This window comes from Triplophysa rosa, linkage group LG3 (assembly GCF_024868665.1).
Source record: "Triplophysa rosa linkage group LG3, Trosa_1v2, whole genome shotgun sequence".
NCBI classification, from domain to species: domain Eukaryota; kingdom Metazoa; phylum Chordata; class Actinopteri; order Cypriniformes; family Nemacheilidae; genus Triplophysa; species Triplophysa rosa.
In genome coordinates, this window is record NC_079892.1 from 9,449,875 (window position 1) to 9,468,755 (window position 18,881).

At 38.8% G+C, this 18,881-nt stretch overlaps 3 protein-coding genes across 4 annotated transcripts; 1 reads left to right on the top strand and 2 right to left on the bottom strand.

Annotated features, from left to right (window-relative positions):
• Positions 1 to 323: 323 nt before the first annotated feature.
• agbl2 (AGBL carboxypeptidase 2) lies at positions 324 to 10,645 on the top strand. Of its 2 annotated transcripts, none has more exons than XM_057329949.1 (24): positions 324 to 582; positions 726 to 789; positions 1,169 to 1,306; positions 1,712 to 1,897; positions 2,611 to 2,718; positions 2,802 to 2,952; positions 3,048 to 3,281; positions 3,380 to 3,785; positions 4,572 to 4,714; positions 5,665 to 5,824; positions 5,896 to 6,022; positions 6,133 to 6,233; positions 6,600 to 6,712; positions 6,841 to 6,907; positions 6,993 to 7,106; positions 7,247 to 7,333; positions 7,418 to 7,528; positions 7,647 to 7,677; positions 7,770 to 7,964; positions 8,042 to 8,075; positions 8,179 to 8,294; positions 8,472 to 8,574; positions 8,660 to 8,788; positions 10,445 to 10,645. In XM_057329949.1, exons 1-24 carry the CDS (start codon positions 577 to 579, stop codon positions 10,503 to 10,505), a joined length of 2,985 nt encoding a protein of 994 aa, XP_057185932.1. In that variant the 5' UTR covers positions 324 to 576; the 3' UTR covers positions 10,506 to 10,645. The 2 variants fall into 2 exon arrangements, with proteins under 2 accessions (XP_057185932.1, XP_057185933.1); XM_057329950.1 differs by having other exon boundaries at positions 1,193 to 1,306.
• Positions 10,646 to 10,752: 107 nt separating this feature from the next.
• Positions 10,753 to 12,266, bottom strand: tmem17 (transmembrane protein 17). Its single transcript, XM_057330250.1, has 5 exons — positions 12,112 to 12,266; positions 11,628 to 11,731; positions 11,387 to 11,500; positions 11,165 to 11,308; positions 10,753 to 11,075 (listed from the first exon to the last, which is right to left on the bottom strand). Exons 1-5 carry the CDS (start codon positions 12,224 to 12,226, stop codon positions 10,977 to 10,979), a joined length of 576 nt encoding a protein of 191 aa, XP_057186233.1. The 5' UTR covers positions 12,227 to 12,266; the 3' UTR covers positions 10,753 to 10,976.
• Positions 12,267 to 13,482: 1,216 nt separating this feature from the next.
• slc15a5 (solute carrier family 15 member 5) lies at positions 13,483 to 18,784 on the bottom strand. Its single transcript, XM_057330467.1, has 9 exons — positions 18,430 to 18,784; positions 17,254 to 17,476; positions 16,403 to 16,572; positions 15,432 to 15,652; positions 15,137 to 15,323; positions 14,695 to 14,883; positions 14,348 to 14,479; positions 13,824 to 13,932; positions 13,483 to 13,718 (listed from the first exon to the last, which is right to left on the bottom strand). The coding sequence occupies exons 1-9, from the start codon at positions 18,782 to 18,784 to the stop codon at positions 13,574 to 13,576; spliced, it is 1,731 nt and encodes a 576-aa protein (XP_057186450.1). The 3' UTR covers positions 13,483 to 13,573.
• Between the last annotated feature and the right edge of the window lie 97 nt (positions 18,785 to 18,881).

Consider the following 18,881-nt stretch of genomic DNA (forward strand, 5'->3'; position numbering starts at 1 on the left):
CTTATAAATGTCCTCATTTTTAACTGATAACTTTTTTTGTTCAGTTTAAATGTTTCCTTGAATCGGGATGTAGGGCCATTTTCTACATTGTGGATAATGAATAAAACTTTTCAAGCAATAGAAAAAACGTTTTTATTTAAGTACTCATAAGAAAAGTGTATAGGCCTATGTAATACACATGTCATTAAAACTTAATAGAGACAACTTGTTTTTTTCTGCGGTAAACACTTGTGTTGTGCGGCTTGTGCCCCTCTAGTATCCTACTGAAGCGAGCTTCACACAGCAAACGCGCAACGTCTCCATAGCAACGGTGACACAAACGACGTCAGATGCGTCTCAACAAAAATAGTTACCAAGAGATTTTCATTAAAAAAAGGTGTAATTCTAGGTTTCTATCATGCGGTTGCTCATTTAAAACATTAATTCTGATGATTTCTGTTTGGCTGTGTTTAAAGTAAAGCTGTGTGATTTGATATCTTTGTTAAACGCTAAAGTTTTTTAGCGATACGCTCAGATCGGTTGCCGTGTCTCGAGATGACTTCACGACCGCAGTTAATCGCATCGCTTTGAGGTGCAATGCAGGTGAGTGATCGCACAAAATTTACTGCTGCGTTTAACTCTACAGTTACAGTCTAACATTACCCTGTTGGTTTAAATGCTGATACTCGGTTACGATTAACCACATGCCCTTCTGCTTGTGTTCAAACTCACTTTTTAAACAAAAGAACGTGGATGGTCCTTACGAGAGGCTCATTTTGCTACACCTTCAGCATTATGGATTCATCTCAGGTAAGACATGCAGGTTGATATATAAATATATCTACTGAATACTGCCCTTCTGAAAAACAATAGAAACCACCCAAGAAATGTATACTGCACATAATGGGAATTTTCTGTATTGGTTTTAATGGAACGTATGGGCTCTGTGGTTAATGTGTTGGGATCTGGTGGATGGGAACCAAAAGAACACTATTGAATCCGACTAGAATAACGGCCAAAACACATTTTACATTTTGTAATGGTTTTAATTGTAAGCAGCTGATGGTTGATAATGTTTTCAGCCTTGCATTAAGCTGTTTCAATTACAGTAATATACTGTATTAATTCACCAATAGGCTATAGTACTGCAGTTTCTCATGTTTGTATCTCTCATTTTTATTTCGTTCAGACAATGGCTCTTCTGTGCATTCAGGTGTCTCGAGATGGGATGGCAACCAAGACTCCACTGCCTCAGACATTATCATCTCGCCAACTGAGAGTAATGATTCCAACATAGAGGAACAGGAGGAACCAAAGTCATGTCACAGTAAATATGATCATGCCTGTAAAACCTGTGTGCCATCCTACTGCGGATGTCTTTTATTGACACATTCATGTGTCGACGGATGCCCAACGTTGATATGTTGATTAAATTCTAAAGGCTTTTGAAAGCAAGCATAAAATGATGCAATATATAACACCAAATGAGGCTCAACTTGTCACACAATACACAGCACTTCCCATTCCCATTTGAAATTCATTGCCTTTATAAAAGATTCAGAGACTTACAACACAATTAACTGCTTCTTGGTTACAAGGGGAGTTTGGATAGTGCCTGCTGCTAACCACTGCTCTCCAAAGTATGTTTACTATAGTCAGCAGAACAGCATGTGTATTGTGTGTTTCGGTTTTGTCTTACAACATGTTTTTGTGTGTTCTGTTTCGTTTCAAGACCTTTTCAGTTTAGACAAAGTTCTTAGAACCCGGCAGCTAGTGTTTGACTTTGATGGTGAGAGGCCTATTCCACGTCTGAGGGACCCGTTGGACCTTCTGACAATCCCGTCTACCTCCTGTCCATTCCAGGGTGTCCGCTGGCCCATAGAATGTGAAGTGATCCGTGACAAAATCCAGCATATAGGTAGGTATCAGTGCCTTCCGTGACAAAAAAAATCCATTATTTTCCAACAAATAATACAGTATTTTGTCAGACTCTATACCACATGTATGCAGCCTTAGTCTGGTTGATAGTAGGGATGTAAGATTATTATCGTATCGCAATAGCAAAATTGCTTCAATATTATCGTGGTCACATGACTGTATGAAATTATATGTCTTCCGGGCCTTTAACATATTACCTCTGTCAAGGTACAGCTGGTGCAGTTTTTTATTTGATAAAAGGCAGTTTTAAGTCGTTTGACCTATCTCATACTATACCCCATACCTCAAAGCAACAGTTATGATGAGAGGACAAAGAAAAGAGGACGGGATATGACATGGTATTTTACAATTGTACATCATCAACAATTTGTACATCATTGCAATGTTCAATAATTGTTTATTAAACACTTATGGCACTTTTTTCCAAGTCTTCATTTGTCTTTTTAAATATGGCAATAAATATTGTACCGCAGGCACAACACAATGTATTACCGTACCGTGATATTGTGATATCGTCGCAGCCCTAGTTGATAGTTTAGCCCAATATTTTCTATTGTTTTCTATTATTGAATGTCATCAGTGGTGCTTGCTAAGGCAACCATTTAGAAGTGCCTAGCAACCGCCAGTTTTACTGCACCCCATTTGAAAAATAAATTCGCTCAACCCTCCACATTTCCACCTTTTGAAAAGCAGAATGGGATCCAACAGAGCCAGAGCCGTTCTATGAGTCGACATGTAATGAGGAAGCTCCCATGCCAGCACGGGAGGAGAAAGGAAATGTAGTTTACTGCATAGACCCAGGTAACACCATAATAAAATTCTACATACAGTAGCACATCTGATTTTTATCTGCATGAAATCTCCAGCTGCTATAACCTCCACAGCCACAAAAACCTCCTACTTCACCTACTCTCGCGTGGGTGGCAGCAGAGGGACCATTAAACGTGCCACGTGCTGTGCCAGTCCTCAGGAGGGATCTAGACTAGTCTTCGAATCTCGTTTTGAGAGCGGAAACCTTCAGAAAGCGGTGCGAGTGTGAGTTATATATTCAATTCAATGATAACATCTTCATTAATAATGCATCTGACAATATTGATACATATCTGTACCTTATTTGAACTTATTTGCAGTGGTCAGCATGACTATGAGCTGACTTTGCGCAGCGATTTATACACCACTAAGCACACCCAGTGGTTTTACTTCCGGGTGAGGAACATGAAGGCGGGCGTCAGCTATCGTTTCACCGTTATCAACCTGATGAAGGCCAGCAGTCTGTATAGTGCTGGCATGCGCCCGCTGCTTTACTCCGAACGGGCTGCGTGGATGAAGGGGGAGGGTTGGAAGCGAGCCGGAACTAACATCCGGTATCAACATTTTTTTTTTCAATTTACTCATTGTAAAATCATGTTGACTTGATACACACTTGTGGCACGGTCATCATTTTGTAACCCCTGTCTTTTAGGTACTACCCAAACAACACTGAACAAGACGGTAAACCGCTGTACTCCCTCACCTGGACTATTGAGTTTCCTTATGACAGTGATACCTGCTACCTGGCCCACTGCTACCCATACACATATTCAGACCTGCAGCGGTACCTGCGTGAGGTCATCTCAGACCCTGTCCGTGCGGCTCACTGTAAACTGCGTGTGCTTTGCCGTAGCCTGGCAGGCAATGCGGTGTACGTGTTGACTATAACGGCACCGTCCACCAGCTTGGCTGAACGTAAAGCCAAACGGGCAGTTGTGGTGACAGCGCGGGTGCACCCGGGAGAGACCAATGGCTCTTGGATGATGCAGGGGTTTTTGGAGTTCTTGTTGAGTGATGTGCCCGATGCCTGTCTGTTGAGGGAAACTTTTGTCTTTAAGGTGAGTGAAGGAAAGCGGGGACAAATTGGTGAATGGGTTTGGACTATTCCACATTTTCATTTAATCAGCATTTCTAGATGTATTGTCTGTTGAATTTCAACAAAATCAAACCTCAGGAGTGACATAAAGTCTTCCAACAGCAATGTGAAAGACTGACAGCATGACAAGACACATGAAAACTGTGATAAAAAATCCAGGTTGTCACATAAAAAATAATTTTAGAACCTTCCCTAAATATTGTGGGTAGTTCACAGAATGAAACAGAAATGATCATAACCTAAACACATACCAATAAATAAATATGAAAATAAAAGCTCTCTTAATTTTTTCCTGCTGCTGTATATCTGTTTATTTTCTGTATGGCTTCTTAATTGGATGGTTTTTTGAATACATTAAAATAGTTACAGGCAAGGTTAATATTGTTAACTACAACTTAAACGACTAAAACTTTTTTTTGTTAATTAAAATCAAATCAAATTAGGCCTAGATATAATTTGAAAAATTGAAATGAACATTAGTCGTACAAATAAATTATTAATATGTTTAAGTTGAGGCACTGAAATTATTAACTAGAAATACAAAAAAACTAAACTAAAGCTAAAACTGAAATGAAAATAAATGAATCCTATAACAATATTAAAAAAGAAAAAGTTATAAAATGACACAAGCACATAGTAACAAAATGGCTAAATATGTAACAAAAATTAAGATAAAAACAATAATATAAAATGAAAATTTGAAATATTAATAAAATAAATAAAAACCCTAAAATAACTCTGGTTACAGGTTGTGCCCATGCTGAACCCTGACGGTGTGGTGGTAGGAAACTACCGCTGCTCATTGGCTGGCCGTGATCTGAACCGAAACTACCGGACTCTGCTACGGGATTCTTTTCCATGCATTTGGCACACTCGCAACATGGTGAAACGGTAAATATTGGATCACTATGCTTTTACTATGTACTGTATGTGTTACATGGTTTATGTAAAAAATAAATGAGATCCATTACAAAAATTACTTTATAGAAGCGTGCTATTAGCATACTTGGATTAAACTTAATATAAAGTATATACTTTCAGTCTACTATATACTTTATAGTCTAAATATCAACTTTATGTACTTCTCAGAAAAACAAAGCTGTAAACTGGTTGTGTGCTCAAAGTTTACTTTTTACAACTGAAGTATACTTATAAGTACACTTTTATAAACTGAAAAGTGGGCCAATTTAATTCCAAGTTCTTACACAAGTATACTAGTACTAGCACTTTTTACACAAAGTATACTTACAAAAAACACGAACTGTGCTTAAAGAGTACATAACTAGGGATTTTTAAGGTCCTACTTTGGTTCATGGAGTGTACAACAACAAGTCTATGTACATAGAAGGTGTTCAAAACACTATTATTTCGTAATAATAGGCAGTTACTCTTACCTTACTTCTTGACTGACTCTCAAATTATTCGTTCCACGATTCATCTGTCTAATCCCCTCCTTTCCGCTAGCCTAGTCTGATGTGATTGGTCAGATGGTCTAGTCTGCTGTGATTGGTCTACCGCGAATGAGGCTCATGAGCAACAGTGTTTGGGGGAGAAGAGTGACGTAAATCCGCGGCGGTTTGCGAATCGGACTAGGGACGACTCGTTTGCGTGATTCAGAGTCGACTCCCTTTTTTCAAAGCCAATAACTTTGTTATTCATTCACCTTCAGAGTTACAACTTGGCAGACTGCTTACTTTCAAACATGGCAACATTAAACACTGCATGAAATGTAATTTTCATGATCTCATGTTATGAACTCTTTAAGTATACTTAATTAAATGAACTTAAAGTATACTTATTTTGTGTAAGAGATAATACACCCAGCTTCATTCATTACACAGGTTGCTCACCGAGAGAGAGGTTGTGGTCTATTGCGACTTCCATGGTCACAGCAGGAAAAACAATGTGTTTATGTACGGCTGTACCGATCGCAAGGACACCTCGCATTGTCTTCATGAGCGCATCTTCCCTCTGATGATGAGCAAAAATGCTAAAGACATGGTGCTGAAAATATTATTGTTGAATAATACAATTTTTGAATTCATTAAATTGATTTCCTTTGTCTTTGCTAGTTTTCTTTTAGAAGTTGCAAGTTCAAAATGCACAAGAGCAAAGAGGGCACCGGTCGCATCGTCATGTGGAGACTAGGCATCAGAAACAGCTATACGATGGAGTCTACCTTTGGAGGCTCATCGTTAGGTACTTGTTCTGGATTCAATACAATTTAAGCTCTTAGGAGCTTAGACTTGCACCAGAAATACAATTTGTATCTGTGTGTGTTTGGCCGCATTTGTTCACTGTGTTTGTAGGGGACAGAAAAGGCACACACTTCAGCACACGGGACCTGGAGTCAATGGGCTACTGCTTCTGTGACACTTTACTAGACTTCTGTGACCCCGACCCAGCTAAGGTGGTCTAGCTTTAGGCTTAAGGTGTTGTTTTATTACTTTTCTTAAAGGGATAGTTCACCCCAAAAGAAAATTTCTGGCATCATTTATTCATCATCATGTCGTTCAAAACCTATATGACTCTTTATTCAGTGATACACAAAAGAAAATATTTTGAGAAATGTCTCAGTGGTTTTGTGTCCATACAATGGAAGTCAGTGGGGACAGTGTTGTTTGGTTACCAAAATTCTTCAAAATATCTTCTTTTGTGTTCTGCAGACGAAAGTCATACATGTTTGAAAAGACAGATTAAAAGAATTTACATTTTTGGGTGAACTATCCCTTTAAGCTTTGAAAATAATTGTATTCCTTCAACATATTATGTGCAGATTACACACTGTCTGGATGAGCTGGGGGTGTTATTAAGACAAGAGGTCAGAAAGAAGCTCGGAAGAGAGGTTGACTCCTTAGATGACCTCTCTGATATTGATATTGAGTCCAGGTAACAATAGTTACATTGCATCCAGCTTTATTGTTTTTGTAATGTATATACATTATGTACTCATAATAAAAATGATAAATCTAATAAAAAGTAATCTGTAAACATCACAATATTCAAATTCTGTGCAGCACAAGTGGATCCAACAGCACAGAATCAGACGGTCTTCCTGTTCATCTTTTAAATGCCACCAACCAGGTTAAGTATGCTGAAAGCGCCCTTACAGCAGTTACAGTAAACTTGATTACAACTTTACTCAGTTGCCCTTGTTCTGTGATTGTAGCAAAAACAAGAGAAGAAAAAAAACCTACGAAGCCGTAAAGAAAGGAACCGGCTTAGGCAGGAACGAGTTCGAAGTGCAGGACCCAAAGTTATTCAAAGGACCGTCAAACATTTGGTAGGTTTTACAGAATATGCATTTTGTATCTTTCTTGTATATTATACAAAATATTCATTTATAAGGATTAAAGAAGACTTTTTAAGAAATGTACAGTAGGTATCGTCATATCCTAATCGTATTCTTACGCCTTTCTAAAGGCCCCCGTGCCCTCAAATGAAGATATGGTTAAAGTGAGAATCCAGGAGAAAACATTGTGCACCATGAAGGACAGTACCAAACATAAGGTAATATAGTCAAAAACGTAAGATGATACATATAAGCTCTGAAGTGGCATAAAATGGATAGTAAACCTATTTTTTGGTGTGTAGGTGCCATGTATGGTGAGGGCCAATCAGACCAGCAGGTCTTGGATACCTCATCCCACCACACACATAGGTGTTGTAGATCATGTGACTGATTGGGGGGGCCGACTAGACAAGGTAAAGGAAGTGAAATGTAAAAATATGTTGGACATTGTCAAGTATCCTGCATCAAGACACACACCTTTTCTCTTTACATCACGTACAACCATACATTTAAAAAATGTATTTATTACAGGTCGACAGGTCTTTTAGCCACTCTGTCTCAGGTAACTATAATGATTAAAACTGATCATGTACTTGTAAACAGATCAATATGTATATAGTAATGATGAAGTCAAATATGGCATTCTGCTTTCAGATGATACTGGACGCAACACTACCTCATCCGCTCCTCACCCGCAGGGGCAACCTCAGCGCCAAACCCTCTTAGCCACCAGTGGTCAAAAAAGACGTCCCTCTGTCCCAGCCTCAGGAGACAGGACTCCATCTATACCAGTCCATCCGCACAACATACCATTCTACCCTGATTTTAGACCACAACCAGAAATAAAAGGTATGTCTTTGATTTCGTTTGAGCAGCTTGGCATCTTTGTGGTTGGGTGATGACATTTATTTCGCTGCATCTCATAGGAAGAGTGCATGTCTCAAACGTTATACATAGAAGGTAAGTTGGCCAAAGTTCTACATCACGTTACATTTCACATGGGATCTAAAATACCTATTGTAATTTTTCTGTAAACGTACTGTACTAACTTACAATTTCATAGCCAACAGAAACTCAGGCAGGAGAGACAAGCAAAAGGAGTCCATGTTCCTATGACATACTTCATGCCACTAGACAACATGGGAACATTAAGAATCAGTCACAAGACAGATGCACAAGGTAAGATTTTTAAAGATGTATCATTCTAAAACTGCTATAGCAGATGTGATGTGAAAAATCTACTTTTGTTATATATTTTGTAAATAAAGCCTCCAAATGCTTTTGGCTGTATATTAGTGTATTATGATAGCCACAACCCAATTGATTTTCATTACCAAAGATGCTTCTTGTTATAAGGTGCTATGGGTGGTTTTGCATCACCAGTTACTGCCACTGAAGCCAAGCAAACCAGTAAACAAGCTATAAGAAATGCCTCCTGTTTCCTCCCCGACCTGCACAGGTTTTATTTTACTCTTGTTGAATAGATTGTTGATATAGAAGATTGTCAAGCGTTCTTTTTATTGTTATAATATGTTCTTTTGTAGCCAAACTCAGCAGTTTGGTAACCAGGCTGCAACCGGAGGTCTGATGTTAGGGAGACTGTCCAAAGGAAACAAAGCACTGATTATCAGAAGAGATGCTGCTTCCACAGACAGCCTTAGTAGTGAGGACAAGTATGTAGCAGTTATAATTTTAGTATTCTGTTGGGGAAACATTTATTAGGTTCCTCATTTTAAAGGTCCAGTGTATGAAATTTAGCGACATCTAGCGGTGAGGTTGCCAATTGCAACCAATGGCTCACTCCACCCCTCCCCCCTCTCTTTTGAAGCACTATGGTGGCTGACACAGAACTAAGATGGTGTTTACATTAACCCGTTGTCCTACAAAAATGGCATTTTAAAACGAAAACAATCCTCGTTTATACTGTCGTTTCCACATTTTATAGAAAAAAATCTGCGTTTACACTACACTACTGAAAACGCATGTCACATGACCATTGAGACTCGCTGGGCATGCGCAAACAAATGTAAACAGCTGGATGGGCATACAAAAGTTGGTTGTTGATGACAGTTGGTTACTAGTCACAGACCGGCCAGTACAAAATGAACATGATGGGAGGAAAAGCAAGGGCGTCTTCGCGTAGATAACGTTAGATGAGGTAATCCATGCAAGGCTTGTTTGATTTCATCTTGCGCAACGCAGACCGATCGACGGATGACATCGCAGTACTGAGAGTACGATTTAAAAGCATACGGCTCTCGATTCTCTCTCGCGTTGCTGTAATGTCACCGTGTCGATCCGTGTGCGCAGCTTAAAGTCAAACAAGCCTGTTGTTTACACGCCCTGCGTTCCATTTCGAAGGGCTCATCCCTATGCCCTAAGCCCTTTGAATGGTTTACCCTCCGGAGTGAGAGCTTTGAAGGGTTAAAGGGTGTAGGGTACCAAACAACTGTTTCTTGAAGTGCCCTTCTGCGTCATCATCCCGCGCCCATAAGGAGGCGGCGTCACCACGCAAAGAATCTGCGCAAAGAATCATGGGAGCCCGAAGTGACCATCAGTTGTACCCTTCGAAATCCTTCATTCTGAAGGGCCCTTTGAAGTGGCCAGTTATGAGCACTTCGGTTTGGAACGACCCTTCAGTATGGCGGCCATGATTGTTGTCACTCCGAAGGGAGATATATCCCAGTTGGAACGCAGGGACGGTTGTTGCGAGGCTGGTCATTGTCGCCTTCAGGTAGCGTAATGGCTCATATGACCGGGGCTTAACTAATCAGGGAAGCAAACGCAATGATACAGATGACCCAATCAGTAAGCAAATGTGGGCAACCACGCCTGCAATTCTAAAGTTTCCGTTTTCGTCTGTTTACACAGAAACGCAACCCCAGAGTTTTCAAACTAAAACGGGGCCTGCAGCGTTTCCAAGTTTTTGAGGGTCGAAAACTCCGGAGTAGTATAAACGCCATCTAAGATGTTGTCCTGTTTTTGCTTCTTTGCCGAAAGAGATAACGTTTTTACGAAATGCGCTCTATAGAGCAGTTTGTCCATTTAGGGCTACTGTAGAAACAATATGACGAATTCCATGCAAGCCGTGTATGTATATAGAAATAGCTCATTCTAAGGTAATAAAAACATAACACTTCATTATGTAATGTTTTTTTTACACCTCTGAAGACATAGTTATGTATATTATATTGCATTTCTGTCAATAGATCCTCCAAAAACATTACACACTGGACCTTTAACATTACAGACTAGTATCAAACCTGTCTTTTTTCAGATCATAGCCCTTTTATTATTATTTCTGTAAGTTAACTCCTTTTCTTTGTAAGGTTGCCTCAGGAGCCCATGCAAGTAGAGGACAAGTCGACAGATGTTCTGCCTCAAAGATGAAAAAAGTGGTCAGTTTTCTGGATAAAAGCACGTGAGGAATATGAAAAGATGTAAAACAAAGTGCCTTATATTTTAATTGTCATATCATTTGTGCAATCCTGACCTGAACCACTATTTTTATTTGTTAATGTATTTAATAAAAGCACACTATTGCTAAAAAACTAAAAGAGTGTTCACAGTGTGTTGATGAAAGTCTTTTTGACAATATGTTTTTTAATCAACGCATAGAAAATACAATAAAGGACGATATGTGTTGGTATAAATTAAATTCAGTTTAATTGATAAAAAATATATAAAATTTGATTAAAAATATCTCTCAGAGAATACTACATACGCAAGATATTTCCACAGCAAACAAACATCAATGACTGTCAAGTGTCTGTTAATGTTTTCTATGGATAACAGATCATTGTAGTGATCTTGGCGCTACAAAGAATGTTTTATCAAGTCCATCAGTGGAGATGTCCAATGTTATGTTCTTAATTCCTGAATCCCATCAAACTGCCTCAAATGGAAATGACTTTCAGTGTGCCGGACCAGCGCACGCAGGGCAACAAAGCCAAAAAGAGCCTACAATAAATACACAACGCATGAGCATGTGACAAGTAATACATTATAGGGAATCTCATATTAATACACAAATATAAGATCCATTATACCTCTGCAAAGATAAAGAAGGCCAGTATAATATGAACTCCTCTCTCCAGAGGCTGAATGAGAATAGCCTCATTAAAGAGCTGGAACAGAATCAACGGAAACTGCAATAAAAGAGTCAAGAGCCAAAATCCAGCCAATTCTGGAACCTAATGAAATCAAGAAATACATCATAGGTCTCAAGCATGATTATATTAGAAAATTATATTAAAAACATAATTGTTTACCTTTTCTTGCAGATTACCAACATTGCCCAGGTAGAGTCTGATGGCCTCAATGATGGTCATTAAAATAAGGACAGTGATCAGGATGAACTTGTAATAATCAACAAGGGCTAGGTACTGGAAAGAAGAATGTTAGGTATATACTGTCATTAATATGACATCATTTCAGTACATTAAAATAATAAACATCAATAGTCATGCCAGATTGAAGATATTAAGACAAGATCAAGAAGTGCAGAGTTACCTTCAGTTGAAGCATGACAACCTCACTAATCCACCAGAAAGGAAAGTACCACATGTTAAAGTGAAGTGCCATCTGAAGAGGAAGGCTGGATATCACATCTTTATCTAAGGAGGAAAATGAATGTAATGGGAGCGTAAACAAACTGTGTTTTTAAAACAAAGTGAGCTTCCTACCTAGACAGCATTTGTGAACGTCATAAGCGCGTGCAACGATTGGCTCAGTTGACGCGCCAATAATCGAAACATGCTGCCCATGTAACGTTAGGCAGCTTAAAACGTTTTAAAACACAGCCAGGGTTACCAGTACCCACTAACGTTTAACGTTAAACGTGATAAAAGCGTCAAAATATGTATAAATCACATTACTTCGAAAATATGAGTGAATTCGGCAGCATCACATACACATACACATGCGGCTAAGCAGCTGAGTTAGCCCAGCAGCTAGCAGCACCAAAGTGAAGAATAAACTTCTAAAACACACTTACCCTCTCTTAAAAAATTCGCATGATCTCCGGGGGAAGGCTGCGTACGGCTTTGATCCACGAAAACGGTTCTGGAAAAATCGCCAAGCCGTCTTCGTATAGGTTCGGGCAGGGCCATGTTGATGTTGAGCTGATTCGAGTCCGTAGCAACGCTTGGTCGCGACGCTGCTCCAGCTGTGATGGAGTTGTGTTTTCTGCGCAGATGCAACCATGCTGAATTTAACCCATTATTCGCTATGTAGTATGAATGCTAGCAAAGCAATACTATAATGTATTTATAACAACAAACAATCACCATACACTTACAAATACGTTTTTGACGATTACACGGGGGTTCAAAAGGGCATGCTAAAATACTTCAATATAAAACAGCTGTAAACATAATGTGGTAGAATGTTAGAACGTCTTTGTAAAAAAATATTTTAATGTTTGTGTTTTTGTTAATTTTACTGTATTTTTCACATTCGTTTTACATTCGACTGGATGCGGCTGGAGAGAGGGATGCGGCGCTGCACTGATCGATCGTTGTATGACATCAGAGTATCGCGGGAGTGATGAAATATCAGTGAGTAGCGTTTCTCTCGCGATACTTTAATGCCAAAATCCTCAGTTAGTTGCAAAAAGCCTGTGTGATTTCTTACAAAACCTTATTTACAACACTAAGGCAACTAATATATTAGCTGTGGACCATGATGACACATACTAGACAGATACTAAAAATAGACATCGCCCAGGAAATCAACATTAATGGAGTTGACACGCTATCAAACAAATGCAGAAACTCCAATTTACACCACAATGGTAAGCTTAATGAACATTTTCTATCATTTCGATGTGAAGTGAAAGTGACCTATTAGTCAGATATGGTGACCCATACCCAAAATGTGACCTCTGCATTTAACCCATCCAGAGAGTAGTGAACACACGCACAGCAAGTGGTGAACACACGTACACCCGGAGCAGTGGGCAGCTATCACTGCAGCGCCCGGGGAGCAAGTAGGGGTAAGGTGCCTTGCTCAAGGGCACCTCAGTAGCCAGCCCTGGGAATCGGCCCGGCAACCTTCTGGTCACGAGTCCGACTCTCTAACCATTAGGCCACGACTGCCCATTTCTGTCTGGATGTTATCCTTGGCCCCAGAAGTTTTTGTACTACTTAGCTTGCAAATGTTTGTTTTTTTATGCAATGCTATGTACCATTTTCTAACATTCTTTTTGATACATTTTCTACAATACATTTTCTCTTTGATAGTGATAATGATATCACAAATCATAACATGTAAAAAATATCATAAAATAGCTTTATTTTTAAACATGGGTTTGGTTTGACAACATTTCTTCTAATACAGTATGTTGACATTATTATGTGGCTATTTACAAGCACTGCTCTGATTCTATAAGAGCAGAATTGATTCACAAGTGACTGTTGTGTAACGCCAGCGTTACAGATTCTGTGTGTTTGGTGAAGTCACAAGACAGTTTCCATGGAGGTTAAAGTTTCAGAGCGTTCCACTGTGTCATAGAAGCGAAGATAGGTCTTATACTGAAGAAGTTTCTCAGACAGATGACTTTGTCTTGCTCCACTGCTCAACTCCACGCTCAAATCTGTGTACCTGCCCAGAAACATTATACACAATGAGCTGTCAATTATTTAAACAATTTTTGTTTTGTTTATTCTAAATGAGTGTGTCGTAGTATATTTATGGCTTAAACTGTACCTCTGTGATATTCTCCAAAACACAAGTGTGTTTATAGCCATTAACGTAGCCAGCGTAAAGAAAAACCTCTCCATATTGCCAGCGCTGGGGTTATTCGGATAGAAGTTTCCTGCTATCATTTAACAAAATGTGTATAAATAAAATACTAGAAATGCATCGATATATATCGGCCAATAATCGGTGTGGGTCGATAAAAGCAATTTTTACACTATATCACCTATTGGCCGATATATCCCGTCAAACAAAAGAGGACAGGAAAATGCTATTCATTGCGGTCTGTATATAGAAAATGTTAAGAAACATCACCAGTTTGATGTTCAATATTAATAGTCTTTATGGGCATTAATAACATTCAGAAAGTTAAGAAATATTAATGTAATCTTTAGAATCTGTATTTGCATCGGCAGATAACACTCTGAATAATTGAATAATTAAGTAAAATATACATGATATTGAGTGACATGATACATTTTTTACATTTTTATTCATTTTATGGTTTAGTAATTTAAATAAAACTTGTTTACCTCCTGACACAAAATAAAGGAATTGAATAAGGAAAGCGCCTAGAAAGCAGCCACCTCCATATGACAGGGTCAGGAAATGCAGCGAGACGCCTCTGAGGTTGCTGGGAGTCAGACAGAAGGAGATGAGGGAGCCTATACAGAGGGACAGGAGGAAAAACATCTTTCTAAGAAAAAAATGTAGTAGTTTAGTGAAAGTATAGTGTCTAGACTACCTCCCTTTCGATTTATCTTGTTTTTCTAAACAAAAATAGCTGGATTAATGTGGTGTCTTTGAAATATTTATATTTATATAAACATTTGTGTATATTTTATATTACATAAAATATATTATTTTTTAAAATACGTACATGCTGGTGTCACAAAGGCCTCTGCCACACCCAGTAATATGTACTGAGGAGTAAGCTGAAAACATCTCATAGAGGACACCTGAAGGACCTTGCCTGACAATGTCTGCTCCACCTGTGGGTAATCCTTTCTATGGATCTCTGAGATTCCAGCCAGTAATGCCGAAAGAGCGGCACAAGCATGGCCCATAGCTGTGGAGAAATATAAAAATGTGCACGTGATTCTGTGTACGTGTATGTAATTCTGGGTATTTAGTATAGAGATGGCCAACCTCTGACATTAAAGGTGTAGTAACGTTGCGAAATCTATTTAAAAATCTATTTTAGGCGCAGTCTCCTCCCTGTCTTATATTTTGATAAATCCTCTATTATCAGAAAATCTGCCATTATATTAGTCAGGGCCCCTTGAAGTTGATGAATTTCTTAATGTGATGGAGGTGCTTACTGATAAATGTGGCTGGAGAGGGAAGGATTTTCTTTGGAGACTGGTAGCAGGTGTTCAGAAGCTCCAGCAGTGGTGCCAAGACCAACACAGGCAGTATACTGATCACCTTCATCACTGCTACTGGCCAGATAAAACCATTGAGTTTGAGGTTTGAATGCATCGTCTGTAGATAATAGCCTGATGGAATCTGCCAAAGTAAAGGTTAAAGATTTTAGAGAACAAGCAAATGTTTACAGACAGACTGAATACAGAGAAATCGGGGGAACTAAAGGCCTAATTTGTCATACATACTTGCCTGAGTAATGCAAGCGCGATATAAAAGCTGAAGTCCAAAGAGAGGAAAAAGTTTCACCAGGATCTTAACGTTTTCCACATTGGTCTCACTATAACAGCCACCGTTGTTTTCTTTGGCCCGGTCCAGCCAGTTAGCAACGTCGCCGCTTAAGTGGCGGTAATGGAGGCAACACATTTTCAGAGAATTCAGGAACACCCCAAACGTGGTTAGCAGGGAACTTCCTGTTCATTCAACAAAACAAAATTCACGGTTGGTGAACAACAAACTAAAAAATATATAATAATGATAATAATGTGCTAATAATTTCTTCATGCCTTAAAATGACTTGAATATAATACACTCTTAAAAATAAAGGTGCTTTAAAGGTTCTTCACAGCGATGCCATAAAAGAACCATTCAGCCAAAGGTTCTTTGAAGAACCATCTCTTTCTTACTTTTTTATAATCTGAAGAACCTTTTTTCGCCTTTTGTGAAACAGAAAGGTTCTTCAGATGTTAAAGGTTCTTCATGGAACCAAAAGGTTCTTCTATGGCATCGAAGAACCTTTTGAATCACGTTTTTTTTAAGAGTGTACACCCTTGCATCATTTAGAATATGAAACTAGTCCCCGTCTCCATTCAATCGCGAAAGGAGATCTCGGACCGTTAATTATGGGTGCATAGATGCCTCATTCGACGTGTGAGCGGCACATGCTCTTGTTGCAGAAGCAGAATTTTCAGTTTCAGTGCCGAGTCAATGCGTCATCCTTACATATCTATGGCTCATATCTGTTAACATGATTGGTTACAGGGTTATGATGTCATAGACAGAGGCAGTCCTTGATAAACTGCAGTTTTATGGAGAAAATACTCTGCAATGGTTTAAAATTGTGAATTTGCACATGGTTTATAATATAAACGACTTTAAAAACTTGATTTTCACCACAGGGGGATTTTAACAATAATTACTATATTAATTGAATAGCTACTTACCTTTTTTGGGGTGGAATGTGAGCTTGTTGCGCACCATGTGTATGGCGATGAGGGCCAGAAGAACTGAGGTGAAAGGGATGAGAAAACACAAGTTTTTGGCCACTGACTGCTGAATGTAGGCGATCCCCAAAAACACAACCATTGAATTCAGATTGACCAGCCAGTAAAACCTGTGGATAAAAGATATAGTTACACCACAGACATCTTAATTGTAGAATAATTACGATTTAGTCAAAACCAGTCTTATAGCATGGGAATATTTGTGGCAAAAGCCAACAAAACATTGTACTGTATGAGTCAAAATTATCGATTTTTCTTTTATGCCAAAAATCATTAGAATATTAACTTAAGATCATTTTAAAATTTCCTAGCGTAAATATATCAAAACTTTATTTTTGTGAGTGGATGCAGCAAAATCGCAAACAAAAATGGCCGGAAAACATCGCTCGCTGCTGCCCGCTCTTTGGAAATTACATACTGAAGTTGGTATCTATGTAACGCTTAGAATTTCCACTTTCAGGTTCATGTACTCTCCATAACGTCATTACAGCAGTAATCCCATAGAGAGTGTTACAAAAACCTGTTTCTTCTTAGTGACGGCATGCTACAGCGCCTCTGATTAACAACTTCAAAGGTGATTTTCTCAATATTTCGATTTTTGGCACCCTCAGAGTTTCAAATAGTTGTATCTCGGCCAAATATTGTCCTGTCCTGATAAACCATACATCAATGCAAAGCTTATTTATTCAACTTTCAGATTTTCGAAAAATGTACCCAGAAATCAAGGGTCACAAATGTGCTTTAAATGTACCATATACCGCCCTATACTTTTCGTAATGATATCAACTTACCAGTTGAAGAATGACAACAGTTGGTGTCGATCACATCCTTGAAGGTGATAGGCTGCCAGTGGGCAGAGGATGGCACGGATGCCACCAATGCCAAGAGCCACGGCAACAAGTCCTGTGTAGAAGAGGATGTGTTGCTCATGCGGCTCTAGCTGATGCACAATATTATGTGTGTTTATATAGAAATCCTCAAAAGGGAAGGCAACGACTGGAAGCATGGCAGTACCTGTAAGCAACCAAGCATGAAGCAAACCGGTCAACACATCTCTCACAACATTCAAAAAACTACTTAAAACCCATCTCTTCTGTGAAGACTTGACAGACAAATGAAAAAAAACAACTAATCCTAACGCTCTCTCTTTCTCTCAACAAGTATTGTTCTGGCTTTTGTTGAAACTAGTAACTTTGTATTAGCACTTATTGTATTATTGCTCCTGTATGACATATCGCTTATTGCTCCCTGAACTCTCTGTAAGTCGCTTTGGATAAAAGCGTCTGCTAAATTATTAAATGTAATTGTTAACCGGTTATGTGGTTTTAACAAGCAGTTGTGAACAGTTTTCTTATTAACGGGTGTTTTATGGGATCACATTCTCTGCTGCAAGCACGTGGCTATACACTTATCCAGTCTTAAAGGGAGAGCTTACCCCCCAAAAAAACTTCTGTCATTGATTTACCCTCATGTCTTTTAAAACCTGTCTTTCTTTTGTAGAACACAAAAGAAGATATTTTAAGAAATGTCTTGGTGGTGTTGTGTTCATACAATGGGTGTCAATTGGGGCCAATGTTGTTTGGTTACCAAAGTTCTTTAAAATATTGTATTTTGTAGACTGAAGAAAAAAGAAAATGATACAGATTTGAAATGACATGAGGATGAGTAAATTATATAATTTTATTTATTGAATTTAATTAATAAATAAAAATTTAAAGAATAGAATTTTCATTTTCAGATTAACTATCTGGCTAACAGTAACAAGAAAACTTGTAAAGCCGGTCATACAATTTTTTTCACATTACCATCAATCTTAAAAAAATGTGTAAAATTGTAAATGTAAAATTGTAAAAATTCTCGGTGTAACTCCAAATTACAGTTTGTTTTCTAAACCCTAAGCAAAACAATAAAGGCTTCATAGAAATACCCAAAATTTCATTTTCAAATTGCAAACCAATTCAACTCACCAAAGAAATGAAGAAGAGCACAAAAGCCCAGAACCGTTGTCCTCCCGAAGCACGTCTCTGCTAACCATCCCAAAAGAACAGGCGTGAGAACGCTGGCTCCCACAAAACATGTGTTCACCATGGCCGCTTGATAATTGCTGTATCCCAACTTGATGGTGCAGAAAAGGATCATGTTGCAAACAATCCCAAAAAAGGTAAACCTCTCAAACAGCTCCACGAACAGAACACAAACAATCGCTTGCAGCTTCTTACGTTCCTTGCGGGGCATGGTGACCGTCCCACTGGGATGTGGAGATGCAAAGACCCCCTGAGGGAGGTGGCCATCACGTCGATCAAATGCACTTACGGGCGGCATGCTTCTTCTAGAGCTCTTCCTGTGGAAGTGATGCAAATGCTAATTTCAGTCTCCCTTACTAGAGACCAAGACTGACCATTTCTCACAGTCACGTGAA